This window comes from Hordeum vulgare, chromosome 1H (assembly GCF_904849725.1).
Source record: "Hordeum vulgare subsp. vulgare chromosome 1H, MorexV3_pseudomolecules_assembly, whole genome shotgun sequence".
NCBI classification, from domain to species: domain Eukaryota; kingdom Viridiplantae; phylum Streptophyta; class Magnoliopsida; order Poales; family Poaceae; genus Hordeum; species Hordeum vulgare.
Genome location: NC_058518.1, coordinates 7,239,100 through 7,255,978, shown reverse-complemented (window position 1 = coordinate 7,255,978; position 16,879 = coordinate 7,239,100). Strand labels below are relative to the sequence as shown.

The 16,879-nt window shown below is 45.7% G+C and overlaps 1 protein-coding gene and 1 long non-coding RNA gene across 5 annotated transcripts; one reads left to right on the top strand and one right to left on the bottom strand.

Moving 5' to 3' along the window:
- Window positions 1–319: 319 nt before the first annotated feature.
- Window positions 320–3,928, bottom strand: LOC123404061 (beta-galactosidase 1-like). Its single transcript, XM_045097990.1, has 11 exons — window positions 3,764–3,928; window positions 3,393–3,668; window positions 3,214–3,306; window positions 2,933–3,085; window positions 2,730–2,818; window positions 2,460–2,565; window positions 2,250–2,337; window positions 1,999–2,120; window positions 1,539–1,897; window positions 1,359–1,447; window positions 320–1,263 (listed from the first exon to the last, which is right to left on the bottom strand). The coding sequence occupies exons 1-11, from the start codon at window positions 3,926–3,928 to the stop codon at window positions 320–322; spliced, it is 2,484 nt and encodes an 827-aa protein (XP_044953925.1).
- A 2,844-nt stretch (window positions 3,929–6,772) lies between these two features.
- LOC123431963 lies at window positions 6,773–12,836 on the top strand. 4 transcript variants are annotated; one of them, XR_006623770.1, is made up of 4 exons: window positions 6,773–8,264; window positions 8,357–8,467; window positions 10,535–10,645; window positions 11,160–12,836. It is a non-coding gene; the product is annotated as an uncharacterized LOC123431963 (long non-coding RNA). The 4 variants fall into 4 exon arrangements; XR_006623719.1 differs by having other exon boundaries at window positions 8,354–8,467; XR_006623617.1 differs by having other exon boundaries at window positions 6,773–8,467.
- Window positions 12,837–16,879: the final 4,043 nt, after the last annotated feature.

Sequence of the window (16,879 nt, the reverse complement as noted above, 5' to 3'; positions counted from 1 at the left end):
TTATTTTCCCACGTTGTTACTTGTGATTCAAATAAGCAAACCCATATGTATATAAGAAATAGAAATTACCAACGCATATGTATTGTCTGCCTGTTTCTTCAACCGAAAATCTTCACCCTATAGCAAACTGATCGAGGAGGCGAAAAATTCTTGGTTTAACCTCGATGATCTCCATCGAAAATCACATGAAGCGAACCATGTAATTGTTCTGGGCTAATTACTTAGCCCCCTAACACATATGCCTAGCTCCTGATTGACGTTAGCTAACACTAAGCCTAAACGACACTAACTATAATTTATTCCTTGGTTCATGTGGGGATCAGCAGGTTGCCTGCACGGTGAGCACGCCGGAGTCACACCCGGACCCGGCGCGGAAGTCCTCCGTGTGCCGCACCGTGCACGACTCCTTGCCGACGCACGCTGCCGTGAACGCCGCCAGCGCCGCCTTGGACTCGCAGCCGCCCTGGTACGCGCCGCACTTGCCGCGCGTGACGCCGAGGCTGGCCACGTCCACGCTGGAGATGGTCCTGCCATGGCTGCACGCCAGCGCCACCTCGTCGCCGACCTCGGCGGCCTCCGCGCACGCCGCCCCGACAGCGACGGTGTGGAAGCTCACCCTCGTCGGGTCGCCGCCGGCCTCCTCGAACAGCACCATCGTGTTGGGCTCGCCGGCCTTGAGGAACGACCGTGGCACATGGTAGAACCTCTGGGACGGCTCGTTGCAGCCAGTGAGGCACTTCTGCCCGTCGCCATCCGCCATGAATGTGCCGCGGTAGTCGCACCGCCGGCAGCCGTCCATGTCCGCGGCGACGTATGACGGCCAGTAGCGGCCCAGGTTGTTGCCGTTGACCCACACCACGCCCTTGCCGAGCCCCAGCAGGTCCGCCACCACGGGCTCCTCACCGGTGGGGGCCTCAAAGGTCGCCTTGTACCAGGTGAAGGGGCGGTGCACCGGGATGGTGCCGCCTCTCCATTGGCTGCGGTCCTTGGCCTTGTCGAGGTGGGTCTCCCTGTACTCGCCGGCGAGGCCGGCCTTGTAGGACCAGGAGCTGTTGGAGAGGTCGTAGGCGGTGGTGTTGGTGACGGTGTCGACGAGCTTCACCGGCCCTCCCACGATGCCGGCGGGCATCATCTCGAACAGAGCACCATAGTTCTTGAGCCCGATGGTGGCGCTGAGGAGGGAGATGTAGTTCTTGCCAGAGTGGAGCTTCACCGGTGTCTCCATTTGGAAGACGAATCCGCCATTAGGAGCGTAGTGCCTCCCTGCATGCCAATTAATCAAATCAATTAACATTAGCTTGATCAAGTTCATTAATCCATCAGTGTGCAAACCACTCAGAGTATATTGGGACGCTCACCAACAAGCTTGCCATTGACGAAAGCGTAGAGCTCATGGCCAGTCGTGTTCACGTGCAACTTGTAGTTCGATTCCCCCTTGTGCTCCAAGCTGCACATTTTGATCATCACCAGAGATTAATTTATATTTCAATCTTATGCAACAGTGTAGTTCTGTATTAAGCATCAAGATGTTTGATTACCTTGTCCTGTACCATAGGTAGTCGCTCTGGTCGCCCGACGTCGCGATCTGCTCGAGCAGCTCGTTCTTCCTGAAGTTACCCTTCTCGTCCGTCATGAAAGGATGGAGGTTCTCGGGCATCCACGACCAAGCAAGGCCATCCGTCACGGTTTCCACCCCCGGCCTCTTCACCATCACCGACGTCTGTGTCTTGATCTTGGCGCTGTTGTACGCGACGGTCTTGCAGTCCGGCAGGATGCTCACGGACCATGCGGGCACGACATGGGTTGCGCCGTCGTCGAGGGTCACATTGACCTCCTTGTCGTCGAACTTGTTGCTGATGAAGCAGGCAGAGGAGTTGTCCAGCGTGTACTTGGTAACCTAGTGTAGATATTGATGAACCAAATGGATCAATTTTGTTGTGAACACCATTAAAAACAGTGCTAGGATTTTTGTATTGTATGTGAATGCATGTTAGTTACCATGACGTTGGTGTTGCCCATGGTGGTGTCCTTGTAGTCCCCATGGAGTAGGATCTTCTCCATGGACTTGAGGACATTGTGGAGGTCCTTGAGGTGCCCGTATTTTGGCTGCCTGATGTTACCTGAAAACAAAAACATAAAAGGATAATGAATATGATTTGCATATTGACACTAATTATTAATTTACAAGATGCAAATAAGCTTGGGACGAATATATGAATTGAAGGAACAACAAGAGATGGTTCACGTACCGTACTCATCGAGAGGGGCATCGTAGTCATAGCTGGTTGTGATGTATGGGCCACCCGACGTGCGGCCAAAGTTGGTGCCACCATGGTACTGATCACATATAAATTGACGATCAACATGTCAAATGATGTAAAATTCAGTTCATGCCAGCCTGCTAGAGGATGGAAATTAATGTAGAAGAGAAAAGTATAGATTAGTTATAAATCAATCACCATGTAGTAGTTCTGGAGCGATCCTCGCGTCTGGAAGAACATGGCAACAGAGAAGGCGATGTCTTCGGCGGACCGGTGGAAATCAGGCTTGTCCCAGGCTTTGAACCTAATTATATATCGTGGATAAAATGTAAGAGCAATCTGAACTTCATTCAACATATAGTAGAACGTGCTAACCAATTTCGCGCATATGCATGTAGGTTCCATAAGAAAAAAAGAAGGAAAATTAATATATAAAGGTTGATCCAGGTATATATATATGTAGGGTACCAGCCAGTCCAGTTCTCAGTCCAGATCTTGGGGATGTCGGTCCTCTTGGGGAACCAGTCGTGGCAGTAGAAGCCGTTGCAGGTGTTGATCTAGTAATTAAGAAGACTTAGCATTGAGTTTTTTTTGTTTTACACTTGGGAAGAAAGAAGAATAATAATTGGTAGAGACAAAAATAGGAAAGATGAAAATGTGCATGCGCTGACCACGTTGGGTGGGACGTCTTGGTCCTGCTGGCACATGATCCACGGCACGCCTACGTTCTGCTTGTTGGCCATGGCGGCGCACCAGTGGATGTACTCAGACGCCGACTCGTCGTTGTTGAGCTTGTCCATGACGTTCCCGTACTCGTTCTCGATCTATATATGTAAATTGTTCACATATATATATGTTATATTCACTGATCCACTCTTTTGTCGACGACAAGTAGCTAGGAATGCAAGCTAGATAAGTTTCACATAATTAATATTAGTTAGTTACTACGTACCTGAGAGAGGATGATGGGGCCTCCCTGTCCGGCGAACATCTTGGCCTCCTTGAGCTTGTCGACGATGAGGGTCGTGAAGGTCTCCATCTCTTGCTGCAAGCATCAATAACTTGGTCGTATTTTGACCTCCAAGGAAAACCATTATATTGTTGGGAAGGATCTGCTAGCAGTGTGGGTACCTCGAAGGGGTTGTTGTGCATGCGGAACTGCATGCCGGAGATGTCGCGCAGCCATGCCGGCAGGCCGCCGTAGTTCCACTCGCCGCAGATGTAGGGGCCGATGCGGAGGATGGCGTACATGCCGGCGTCCTGGACCTCCTTGAAGAAGCGCACGATGTCGTAGCTGCCCTCGAAGTTGTACTGCCGGCGGCGAGGCTCGTGGCCGTTCCAGAAGACGTACGTCTCGATGGCGTCCAGCCCGCCCTCCTTGGCCTTCCTGATCAGATCCGGCCACATCTGCAGGCAAGCAACGATCGAGACTTACAATTCATTCATGGAAACTAAGACGAGACGATGGTGTATTCATCTGCTGCTCCGTGTGCAATGCATACCTCTGGCGTGCTCCTGGGGTAGTGGATGGAGCCGGAGATGAGGAGGCGGCGCTCGCCATCGATGACCATCGACCGGCCGTCGTACCCGACCTCAGTGCCGCTGGCGACGGCCGCGGCCGCCGCGAGGAGGAGGAGCGCAAGTGGTTGCCACGACACGCGCTCCATGGCGAGAAGCTGCTAGCTAGGGAGAAGAAAGGATGCACGCACGCACCGCCGGCCGTGTGTATTTATTGGGGAAAGAAAGATATATTGGCGTGGATTAGTAGGATAAGCAAAGAGCCACGCACGCACTCATGCGTGCAGCTAACAAACTGCGTTAGAGCCATGGATTAGTAGGATAAGCACGCGTGTGTATATGGAAGTGCATATTCACATGGACTCTTGTTTTAAATCAGATGGTCTATTCGTTTTATCTATTCTTTGATTAGGAAGGGAGAGAGTCGCGATGAGAGAGCACATGCATCTGTGAAAGTATGATTTGATCGAACTGTCTCTTTCATTGATGATCCATGAGGATTAAATACACAGGGAATTAACCGTCGCCACGAACGGATGCGTCCGCTCGTGGGGGTCGTGAAAAAACCGTCGCGTCGGTTGGCTAGCAACCCGCACGAAGCGGTTCTGTACAAGGGAGGATTATTCCCTAATTATTATAATTAGTTTAAAATAAATCCTAACACCCCCTAATCCTCGCTTGTCCTTGAGACCCATCATCTTTGAAATGTTCTCCTCCAAAACCCTGTGGAAAAAATTGAGAAGAAAACATACAATATGCCATGAAAAACTCCTTCTAAAACCCAGTGGGAAAATAAAGAGAAAATGACATATATCGTCCATGCTTGCATTGATATTGCCTCATTAAAAACCTTTCGTGAGAAACCATGTGGAAAAACTCCCTGTGGTAGAAATTCTGTAAGAAAGGTACAAGGACACGGAAGCTTCCTGTGGTAGGCCATTCAACCTAAAGCATTGTTTGAAATTGCATCAACATAGCCAAAAGTGAAAGTTGATTGAGAAATAATCCCAACCGAAGAGCTTCTTGCAAGCCTATGATCACTCCTAGCTTGCGTGCCCTACAAATACATCCACAAATGTGTTGATTAATTCATAATTCCTTTAATTTTGTATTGATAAGTTTCGAAAAAAATCAATTTCGTGAATTAGACTATGTACTCTGCCCATCGAAAGGCGTTGTCCAAGGCTTGGAGAGAGCCTCCAACGTATGGAGTCGGAGGGTTATCTCCAGTGGCAATCCACCATCCCACCGGGATCCTTACTGCATTGAGCCCGTTTACCGCCATGAAGCATGGAATCAACAAAGTTGAACTAAGCACATGCTCTATAAAACCCAGATTGAGGGAGTACTACCTATGTTACTCCCACTATGGGTAGTATCAAGGAGAGGTACTTCCTCCTTCTTGGTGTATAGGTCATCTTAGGTTGTGCATCGCGGCCAAGACGAAGAGAAAAAAAAGAAAAAAAAATGTTAATTTTTCTAATTAATACCATTGCATGCAATGAATTGATCGCTGCTGTTGTGGACACTGTGCCTTTTATAGGGACAAAATAATAGCAACAAAAGGAGAGGTAGACATGAAGAAAAAACTTATACCAACAAAGTTGATGGTCAAATTTATAGGGACTAGTCGGGTGTCCACCATCAGACGAGGGAGGAACACGGGACGAGGTAGACATGAAGAAAAAACTTATACCAACAAAGTTGAACGTCTTCTTAGTTTCGTAGTCCCTTCGTTTGGAATGGATGTATCTAGGTTTATTTTAGTTGTAGATACATTTATTTTTATTACTTTTACGACAAGTAATTCCAGACGAAGGGAGTATATTTGTATTGAACATGTTTATTAGGTTTTACATTTAGATTTATATATAATAGGTGAAGGAAGTTTAGGCTAGAATCGTTAAACGGGATATACAGAGAGCAATGAGCATGATCCACGTGACGTGAAGTGTATGTCGTTGGATTCGAAAAAATGAATGGACCAAATGGAAGGAGGGGATCGATCCATGAGAGCTCAACGCTGACCAATCAGAAGCATTCGTCGATGACGAAAACCTTCTATGGCTCGCGCGCTCTTGTTGGTCCGCGCCAGAAGGAAAATTCGTTTCGAACCGGCGCGTACAGGCCCGCCAAGACCACATGAAATTTTTCATGGTTTTGAACTATTGCAGCGGGCAGGCCCATCGGTGCCAATTAAAAATGATTTTTAAGATAACCAAACACCAACCAGTAGAGACGATAGGCCCTCCTTCCCGATTCCCAACCAACCCCGCCCCCAACCCCAACCCCAACCCCATCTCATCCCCATCCCCATCCCATCCCCATCCCCATCCAGCCGCCAATGACCACCTCCCTCTCCGACAACCGGCGAGCTCCCCACTCCCAGACTCGTCGGCGACCTTCCGGCCTCCGCCTTCTACGCCACCCTTCTCTCCCTACACCCCAGATCGAATCCAGCAGCTCAGGACGAAACCCTAGCTCGATGCCATGGCCACACCAGCAGCAGTCCCTCCCTCCCTAGCCCGCGGCCATGGCGACCTAGCAGGCAAGAGGAACCTGAACCCTATCACCGGCCATGGCGAGCGTGGAAGGCACCATGGGAGAGGAGGCATGTGCTGCTGCTCAAGACCCTAAACCAGAAAGGAAGTAATAAGCTGCTCCGACCCATCTCATCCTCTCAGATTTCCTCAGATTTGGTACAAGAAAATGATCCAGCTCATTAGAGTAGTATTTTTCTGCGACGTTGCCTATTTTGTTGTTGAACTGGCCCTATTATTCTGTCAAATGAGTCTTTTTGTTTTTCCTTCTTTGAAATGAAGCATATTGCTTTCGAGTGCTAGACATCACGGAGCTGTTCTATTCTTTTGAATGACTTGTAAGAAGGAGCCAACCATTTGCCAGCTCTATTATAGTTGTTCAAAACGAAAAAAAAACAGGTTCTTGCCTACCTGAAAGATCTTTACAAAAAAATGATTTGTTATTCGCATGATCTCATCTGGTTTGGCGCCTCCCTACAATCTCACTAGAGTACGACTACTATTTTTCTCTGAAGTTGCCTATTTTGTGTATAGTGCTAGACATTATGAGCTGCTCTATTCTATTTTGTGTACATCTAGTTTGCCTCTATCAGTATTCTTTTTAAGAAGGCCGCGCATGTCTCTCCAAAATCTTCAACTTTCGGTCTCGTAATATTTCTGTAGGCTCTTCCTCACCTCACCTTTTCTCTCTCCCTGATCGAGCACCTTCGCCATGGGAGAGGAAGGTTGTTTCATCCGCCTGCTGTACTGCTGCTCTAGGGGACATGCACCTGCTTGTTGTGCTGCTGCTCTGTACGCCATGGACATCCCTCCTCTGGTTCTCCTCGCTCGTCAAGGTAGTAAGCTGCTCTAACCCATCTTCCCCTCTCAAATTCGGTACAAGAAAATGATTTTTGTAACTGGACATCAAAAGCAGAACCAGTGTGTGTTGTTGGTCAAGCAAGAAGAAAGAAAAAAGGCATCCGTTGCCTGCAAAACAAATCTGTGTGTGTGCTGCTCTCCTCCTCCTCTGTTTTTGCTTGTGTCAATTTGCTCCAACAGCTTGCGCGCGTGTGTGCATCCATTGGGAGAGAGAGAGGCTCTTGCCAACACCTCTACAATCTCACCGGAGTTCTATTTTTCTGTGATGTTGCCTATTTTGTTGTTGAAATTGACCGTATCCCTGTGTCAAATGGATATTTTTTCCTCCATTGAAATGAAGCATATTGCTTTTGAGTGCTCACATTGACATTACTGTGGAATAAAATGTTCATTATATGCTCTTCTGTTGAATAACGTGTAAAACAGGTCCAGCCATTTGCCAAGTCTATTATATTTGTTCTAAAAGAAAAGAAAAAAAAAACAGGTTCTTGCCTATCTATAGTATATGTGTTTTCAAAAAAGCTGTATCTTTTTCTTCGAGAGAGATGCACTTCTGTATCAACATTCTTTTTAAAAAGTGACACATGTCTATCCAAAATTTTGAACTTCATGGCCTCGTATAATTTCTTGAGTTGGTGAAAGTAATTGCCGGATACTGAGAGTAACCACAACAGATAAATATGTCATCAAACCACCATGTTCTACCCCATTTTGGAGGAACAAGATTAAAGTCATACCAGCAGAATTAACTACATGAAAGGTCCATCCTTTTCAGGAAAAACCCACCGTGCAGCCCTACGAGCAAGTTCATGAGCAGAAGGATTGAGCTCAATCAATAAATTTGAATACTGGCTAGGCACACATCCACACGGAAACCAGTACTAGATCGAACAGTATTGACCATGGGTTCAGGTTGACAATGGTCATAAACCTCTCATCACTTTGGTATGTTGATTGACCTCTTTTTTGCACTGCATGTGCAGGTGCTAAACATTGGTACGTGTTGGTGGGGCTCGACAAGCTCACCCAGGGAGGGCACCCCCAAGCTGAACTCCATGGAGCCCCGCTCCAGCGTCTAGGACAGGTCTTTGTTACTGGATCCATTACTAGGACATGATTTCTTCTTTTCCTTCTCCATTTGAGATCAACATTCGTTATGTCCTTCTTGTGCAGCAGCAGCAGGATTCCATCGGTACACGAGATGACAAGGGGTTCATCGAGGTGTGTGGTGGTAGGCTCTTTCGTTGGACCCGCTGCCTGTTCGGCATCGGCTCCATAACAGTCATGGTTAGCTCCTCTCCTTCCCCTGCTCCCCTCTGGTTGCGCTCGGGTAGAACAAATACCTGCTTCATTTATATGATAGATGATAATATATGGAACATGTACGTATGGCTTCTTCAGTCTGAATTCGTGTATTTGACTCCTGCTTATATGTAAGAGCATCTATAGCAGACCTCGTATAAAGCCGATCCGCAAAAGTCGTTTGCAGTTCGCGGAAAAACCCTTTTGTGGACCGGCGTGTGCGGCAAAATATCCTTTTATGAGGGTCCATTTTACAGGGTCTGCTGGGCCGCCGCCCACGCTGGCCTGCGAAATCTATTATTTCCATTGCATTTTCAGGCATGAAAACACATTTAGTTGCTTCTTTATTTTCTTCAAAGGCATTGGATACATCATAATTCACCAAATTATTGCTAAAACAGCAAGACCAAAAAAAACAAGAACCACAATTAGACATTTTAGAAGATATCCAACTTCCATAACTGCTCCCACTAGTTGGATCAACATCTTCTCCATGCATTCATTGTTGATCCAGGGGTTCTTCATCTTGCATTCTTCATTCTTCGGCTTTGATTCTAAACAATTAGACGTTGATTCACCTCTAATATCTATTCTAATTGCACATGCAGCTGCATCGTTAGGTTCAATTATACTAAGGAGTGCACGAACATCTATTAAGTTTCTTTCTATCAATAGATCGATGTATTCTTCTTTCCAATACCAAAATTAGCATCTACCTTCCTACACAGATGAACACCTCAATAAGCTACCATAATTTAACCAAATAAGTTGACAAAGCAGAAGAGGAAGAAGGGCATACCCCGTCGTTTCTGCATTTGAAGAATACCCATCCGAGGTGCTGCCGTGTGTTGGATGTGAGCCGCAACACTGTTTCTAGGCAGTCATCGCACTCTATGAGTGGCATCGGCAAGCCGAGCCCAAGCGATGGCCGGAAGAGTCCTTGCCGGCAAACCGACGCCAGCAACTAGAGGATGGAACCAGTACCTGCATGCGGCGCTCGCGCTTTGCCGAGGCTGTGCGGGGTGCTCCCGACCAATCCATGGCTTTGGTGCAGCCAACGGTGGCTGGAAAAGCCAATCTGGTGGTCGCGACAAAACAACCACCGATTTGTAGCTTTCCGGTAAGCCGAGGCACGAGGGCGTGGTGGATGCCGATCTTGGGACTGCGGCGGCCCACCGTCATGATCCGGACGGCTGGTACGGCCGGAATCGAAGGCGGCACCCGGCGGCGGTAGGTGGGGGAAAAGCGCGGGTGAAATGTCCCACCAACTAACCGCTTAGATATATACAGGGCACCGACGGGGTGGGCGGAAGAACCTGCATTTTCGCGGGTTAGGGTGGGCATTTTGTCGCGCCCCGCAAAAAAAAATTACGGGCCGGACGCGGTAGTGGGGTCTGGTCTAGCAGCATTTTCCGCCTTGACCTGTATTTTGGCGGTTATTTTGCGGGTTCGGCCCTTTTAGGGGGTCTGCTAGAGATACTCTAATAGTACTATGGTGACCATAGGTTGCCATGAGCCCATGACATGGTCATCTATCAAGACCTAAAATATTTGAGAGGTCAACCTGGAAGACTGAATTTGTGCATGTAGCAGCACTCTCCAGTCTCGCGAGCATCAAGTTAATTTTGCAAGTACGATTCCTCGTGCAATTCTGGCTAGACTTGGATCACCTGAAACGAAAAATTACTTGAAGAAATAAATAACGGTCTGCATACATCCGAGTAATCAACTAGTTAATTGTTTGTCGGGTCAACATGTGAGAAATAATTCCAAGGCATGTGGAGGACTTTGTTTCCATTTTTCAGTTAGCCGCATGGTTGATCTGGTTCATTTGCAGTAGTACACATACAAGTTGTCAAAACTAGCGCCTTTCCTGCTCCACTGCCAGTGATAGCAGCAGTAGTCTCACTTTAGATTGTTGGACGTGTGACACTAGCTGTACCCATGCTTGTGACGTTCAATACTTTAAATTTCAGTATCGGCCATTTCCTATTTTCGGATTGTTATCATAATACTTTGACATGGAAATAATGTTTTTTTTTCAATTTACAGAACCAACTAGCCTGTCCTTCCATTTGTGGTATTGATGGCCATGGACCACGGTTCTAGTAGTCGGCAAAGCACGTATCTACTAACTGCTCCTATCCAGGATGCGTGCAAAAGGTGTCACATCATCGCGTTCCTATTCTCATCCCCCCGGCAAAACATCATTGTACACAATGTTGATGCAACAATTGCAACTTGCAAGCTCTATACTAGTTTCAATGGAACCTGGGACTAGCATAGGCCCTGGGACTAGCCGGGGTCCAAACATATATTTTATATTCAAATACAGTTGGAGTGAATCATCATGTCTGTGTTGCTGGGTTAGTGTAGAATATAGCCCATTCTTTCTAAATTAGAGACTTGGTGGCTGGAGTAGGCACTATGTAAACTGGGCATCCTATCATTATTCGGATTCAGGAAAAACAGTATAGCTCAACATGTGAATATATGTCCAGTTCTTTTTGGTTTTCATGTAAATGGTGATAATTTGGAATATATCAAACCATAGCCTGTCCTTACACGATTACACACTTCCCATGTCCATTAGCCTGCTCATGTTTGTTACTACTTCCTAATATATATACATGTTGGTCTTTGTCAGTGTCATGAATTAAATTGTTACATTGTCAAGGTTCCCCTGGAGGTTGGGGCACACCGTGGATGGCTTAAACCCGCCCTTCTTCAGTTACATTCTAGATTGTGGTGCTGATCTCAGTCAGGAAAAGGAAGAGAACATTATTGTTCTTCATCTGTCCGTGAAGAAAGGTACTAGCAACTGCTACTACAACCTAGTACAAGAACTTCCTTTTATCACACTTGCTGCTGCTTTTTACTAGAATTGTCACATATGAGTTGCCATTTGTTATTTTCGTTTTGTTTTGGGGGCCTGCTATATTATAAATACCAAGTTATACCTGAGTTTTTGTCAAAGTATTACTTGAAAGTACAAATGAATTTTGAATGAGTGGAAAACTTAGTAGTAGGCTCATTTTATTAGTTTTCTTCAGTACGATCATGCCTTGTTTTCGTATCATTTTGTTTATGTTGGCAGAATTATTGCACATAATTATAGTTCACATATGATGTTGCATTCGGAAATCGATTTGAACTCATTGAGATGCTCAAGGAGTCACAAACACTCGTCTTGCAATGCAAGCACTTGTGCTGATGACCATCCATCCTTGGTACATTTAATTACATGGCAATTTCTAGGATTCTGGGTTGCGCTGATGGTCTCTAATGCAAGCACTTGTGCTTCTCGTGGTGATTATGGTAAAATAATTAGTGGATTTAGCCCTCAATTTTAGTCCTATGAGTTTTTGTCTTTTGCCGGGTATTGTGTTGCATGCGCTGGAGTGTTTCCCTTGTCGACGTGCTGGGTAATGTGTGTGCTGGTTGCAGTTGGTCCTTGGTTGATCTCCATGCCAGTGGTTGGAATGTTTTGGCTGTGTGATATGTGTGATGGTTTACCAGGCTTTGTTATAAAGAAGCCCCTTATGGCATGTCCTCTAAAACACTATAACTCTGATTCGTCTACTAGTGATGACATGGTTGTTTGATTCCTAGGGTTGTTATCAAATTCTGGCATGTTCTGTCCTATGTACCCTAACAGTGCATTCCTGATATCAATCGTTCCTATGATCATGTACAGTTCATTTGGTCATTTTCACTGTTGCTTGATCATCTATTGTTGCTCGATTGTCTAAATCTTCTTGATTTGGAAAGCTAGACATGCTATTTCCTAACTGCTAGCTCCATAACAGAACATGTATTTCTTTTCACTCATTCATGACTCTCATTTTAATGGGTTTTGTCAATGAAACAATGCAAGATAGGAGTGGGATCACTGAATTGTTTTACATAGATTAGATGACCGGCCGATTGCTATTTTGTTGTGTGCATGTTTACTGGACACATACATTACACTTTTTTTAGCTTGCTCATTATAGACTGGACATTGGTCATGTGGAAGGACTAGCAGACGGATGGCTGCTTGCCCATCCTAGCAAACATGGTGAGCTTCCCCCCTCCTCCACATCTGCATAGCACGCACAGTTTGTATGTTTTGGTTTTCTCGCGTGATTTGAGAACAAAGGCGCAAGCATGGTTCAAAGTAGACTACTCTCCTCTGCTGGTATGGTCACTCGGTTCTGAACTTTAAATTGTATATAATCTTAAAGTGGAGTAATCCCCTGTATCAAATCTGACTTCACCATGATTTGAGTGGAATAATAAGAAGAATATGCATAGCTTCTTGTTGTTAGTTTGTTTGGCATAAAAATTAACATGCGGTGACAATTCTTTTGTTAGTTTTTTATCAAGGCGTGGGAAGTTGTGTCTCTTGATGCGACGACCATCACAGACAAACCGCCAAGTGCTATTGGCAAATGATAGAGGGTCAATTCCTCTGCTTCATGGCGAAGTATCCCAATAGAACACCGCTCACCTTGAGGTCTCTTCAAGGTCGTTGGGACGCTATCAAGCCGGTTTGTAGCCGTTGGGCTGCTTGCTTGGAATAAGACCGCAATGCACCACCAAGTGATACCGTTGAATTGAACTATGTGAGTTCTTTCTCACGTTGTACTTTAAATGTTTGAAACATGTTTCATATGTTGAATTTTGTTTTTGTTTTTTAGGAGTAATTGTGCAAGAAAGGTACAAGGACATGGAAGCTTCCCATGGTAGGTCATTCAACCTAGAGCATTGTTCGAAATTGCATCAACATAGCCAAAACTGGGAGTTCATTGAGGAAGAATCCCCACCGAAGAATGGCTCCCTCACCGAGACGGATGATGATGATGAAGATGATGATGGCCCAAGAAACAAGAACAAGTCGGATGGAAACAAAAAGGCGAAGGACAAGATCAAGAGGGAATCGAAGGCATCAAGCTTGCATGATAAGATAGATATCATGGTGCAATCAAATGAGGAGATGAAGCAGGAGTTGGCCGAGAAGAAAGCGCAGGAGAAGCAAGAAAGTGGCCCTTACTCAAGGAAGAAGGGTTGTGCAAGGCCGCCATTGAGGAGAGGAAAGCCCTTACCGAGGAGAACAAGGCTTTGTCCAAGCTTCTTGCAGAGGAGAACAAGATCATGACAATGAATCACAATAAAATGAACGACATCACCAAAGAATGACATGATATGGCAAGAAAAGAAATCTTGAAGAGAAGAATGATGGCTGCAAGGTGTGATGACTTCAGCGCCGGTGGGGGAATGGGTGGCGGAAATGGAGAGTGATGATGTTGACGATGATGGTCACGGAGATGATAATGGCTTTTGCGTGAGATTCTTTTGGGGTTGTGGAGAGAAACGAGAACCAAGACGGTGGTGAAGATGGTGGTTGCTTTTGCATGATGTTCTTTAGTGTCTTGATAAAAAAAACAATGGTTTAATTTGAGCGAAAATTGTGTTTGGTTGTTCAAATTTGCTACAAATCAATGGAATTGATGCCAAATTGTAAGTTTGAATTCTTGCGATTTGCGGGTTGGCAAGGGCCATGGCAGAACAGAACCTGCCCATGAAACTGTAGAACAGAATATTCGTTGCTGGGTATTCGATACCGGTTCTGTTGCTCACATTTGCAACTCGAAGCAGGAACTGCGGAATAGACGAAGGCTGGCGAAAGACGAAGTGACGATGCGCGTAGGAAACGGTTCCAAGGTTGATGCAATCGCCGTCGGCACAGTGTCACTTCAACTACCATCGGGATTAGTGATGAACTTGAATCATTGTTATTTAGTGCCTGCGTTGAGCATGAACATTATATCTGGATCTTGTTTATTGCGAGACGGTTACTCTTTTAAGTCTGAGAATAATGGTTGTTCTATTTCTATGAGTAACATCTTTTATGGTCGTGCACCGAATGTGAGAGGATTGTTCATATTGAATCTTGATAGAGATACGCATATACATAACATTGAGACCAAAAGAGTTAGAGTAAACAATGATAGCGCCATATTTTTATGGCACTGCCGCTTGGGTCATATTGGTGTAAAGCGCATGAAGAAACTCCATGCTGATGGACTTTTGGAGTCACTTGACTTTGATTCACTTGACACGTGCGAACCATGCCTCATGGGCAAGATGACTAAGACTCCGTTCTCCGGAACAATGGAGCGTGCAAGTGACTTGTTGGAAATCATACATACCGATGTGTGTGGTCCAATGAGCGTGGAGGCACGCGGCGGATATCGTTACTTTCTCACCTTCACTGACGATTTAAGTAGATATGGTTATGTATACTTGATGAAGCACAAGTCTGAAACATTTGAAAAGTTCAAACAATTTCAGAGTGAAGTAGAAAATCATCGTAACAAGAAGATCAAGTTCCTACGGTCTGATCGTGGGGGTGAATATCTGAGTTTCGAGTTTGGTACTCACTTAAGACAATGTGGAATTGTTTCGCAGTTAACACCGCCTGGAACACCACAGCGTAATGGTGTGTCCGAACGTCGTAATCGTACTTTGTTAGAGATGGTGCGATCTATGATGTCTCTTACTGATTTGCCGTTATCATTTTGGGGCTATGCATTAGAAACAGCTGCATTCACTTTAAATAGGGCACCATCAAAATCCGTTGAGACGACACCATACGAACTGTGGTATGGCAAAAGACCAAAATTGTCGTTTCTTAAAGTTTGGGGATGTGATGCTTATGTCAAAAAGCTTCAGCCTGAAAAGCTGGAACCCAAAGCGGAAAAATGCGTCTTCATAGGTTACCCAAAAGAGACAGTAGGGTACACCTTCTATCTCAAATCCGAGGGCAAAGTGTTTGTTGCTAAGAACGGAACTTTTCTCGAGAAGGAGTTTCTCTCGAGAGAATTGAGTGGGAGGAAGATAGAACTTGACGAGGTTGTCGAACCTCTCATCCCTCTGGATGGTGGCGCAGGACAAGGGGAAACCTCTGTCATTGCGACGCCGGTTGAGGAGGAAGTTAATGATGATGATCATGAAACTCCAGTTCAAGTTTCTGTTGAACCACGCAGGTCGACGAGATCACGCGCTGCTCCAGAGTGGTACGGTAATCCCGTCTTATCAATCATGTTGTTAGACAACAATGAACCTGCAAATTATGAAGAAGCAATGGTGGGCCCAGATTCCAACAAATGGCTAGAAGCCATGAAATCCGAGATAGGATCCATGTATGAGAACAAAGTGTGGACTTTGGAGATACTGCCTGAGGGCCGCAAGGCTATTCAGAACAAATGGATCTTTAAGAAGAAGACGGACGCTGACGGTAATGTGACCGTTTATAAAGCTCGACTTGTGGCAAAGGGTTTTTCACAAGTTCCAGGAATTGACTACGATGAGACTTTCTCTCCCGTAGCGATGCTTAAGTCCGTCAGAGTCATGTTAGCAATAGCTGCATTTTTCGATTATGAAATCTGGCAGATGGATGTCAAAACGGCGTTCCTCAACGGTTTCCTTAAGGAAGAGTTGTATATGATGCAACCCGAAGGTTTTGTCGATCCTAAAAATGCTGACAAGGTGTGCAAGCTCCAGCGATCCATTTATGGACTGGTGCAAGCATCTCGGAGTTGGAACAAACGCTTTGATGAGGTGATCAAAGCATTTGGGTTTATACAAGTGGTTGGAGAATCTTGTATTTACAAGAAAGTGAGTGGGAGCTCTGTGGCGTTTCTAATATTATATGTGGATGACATATTACTGATTGGAAACAACATAGAGCTTTTGGAGAGCATAAAAGGTTACTTGAATAAAAGTTTCTCTATGAAGGACCTAGGAGAAGCTGCTTACATTCTAGGCATTAAGATCTATAGGGATAGATCAAAACGCCTGATAGGACTTTCACAAAGCACATACCTTGATAAAGTTTTGAAGAGGTTCAAAATGGAACAGTCCAAGAAAGGGTTCATGCCAGTGTTACAAGGTACGAGATTGAGTAAGACTCAGTGCCCAGCAACTGATGAAGATAGAGAGCATATGCGATCCGTCCCCTATGCTTCAGCCATAGGCTCTATCATGTATGCGATGCTGTGCACTAGACCGGATGTTAGCCTGGCCATAAGTATGGCAGGCAGGTTCCAGAGTAATCCAGGAGTGGATCACTGGACGGCGGTCAAGAATATCCTGAAGTACCTGAAAAGGACTAAGGAGATGTTTCTCGTGTATGGAGGTGACGAAGAGCTCGCCGTAAAAGGTTACGTCGATGCAAGCTTTGACACAGATCCGGACGACTCTAAGTCGCAAACCGGATATGTGTTTATTCTTAATGGGGGTGCAGTAAGCTGGTGCAGTTCCAAGCAAAGCGTCGTAGCAGATTCTACATGTGAAGCGGAATACATGGCTGCCTCGGAGGCGGCCAAGGAGGGTGTCTGGATGAAGCAGTTC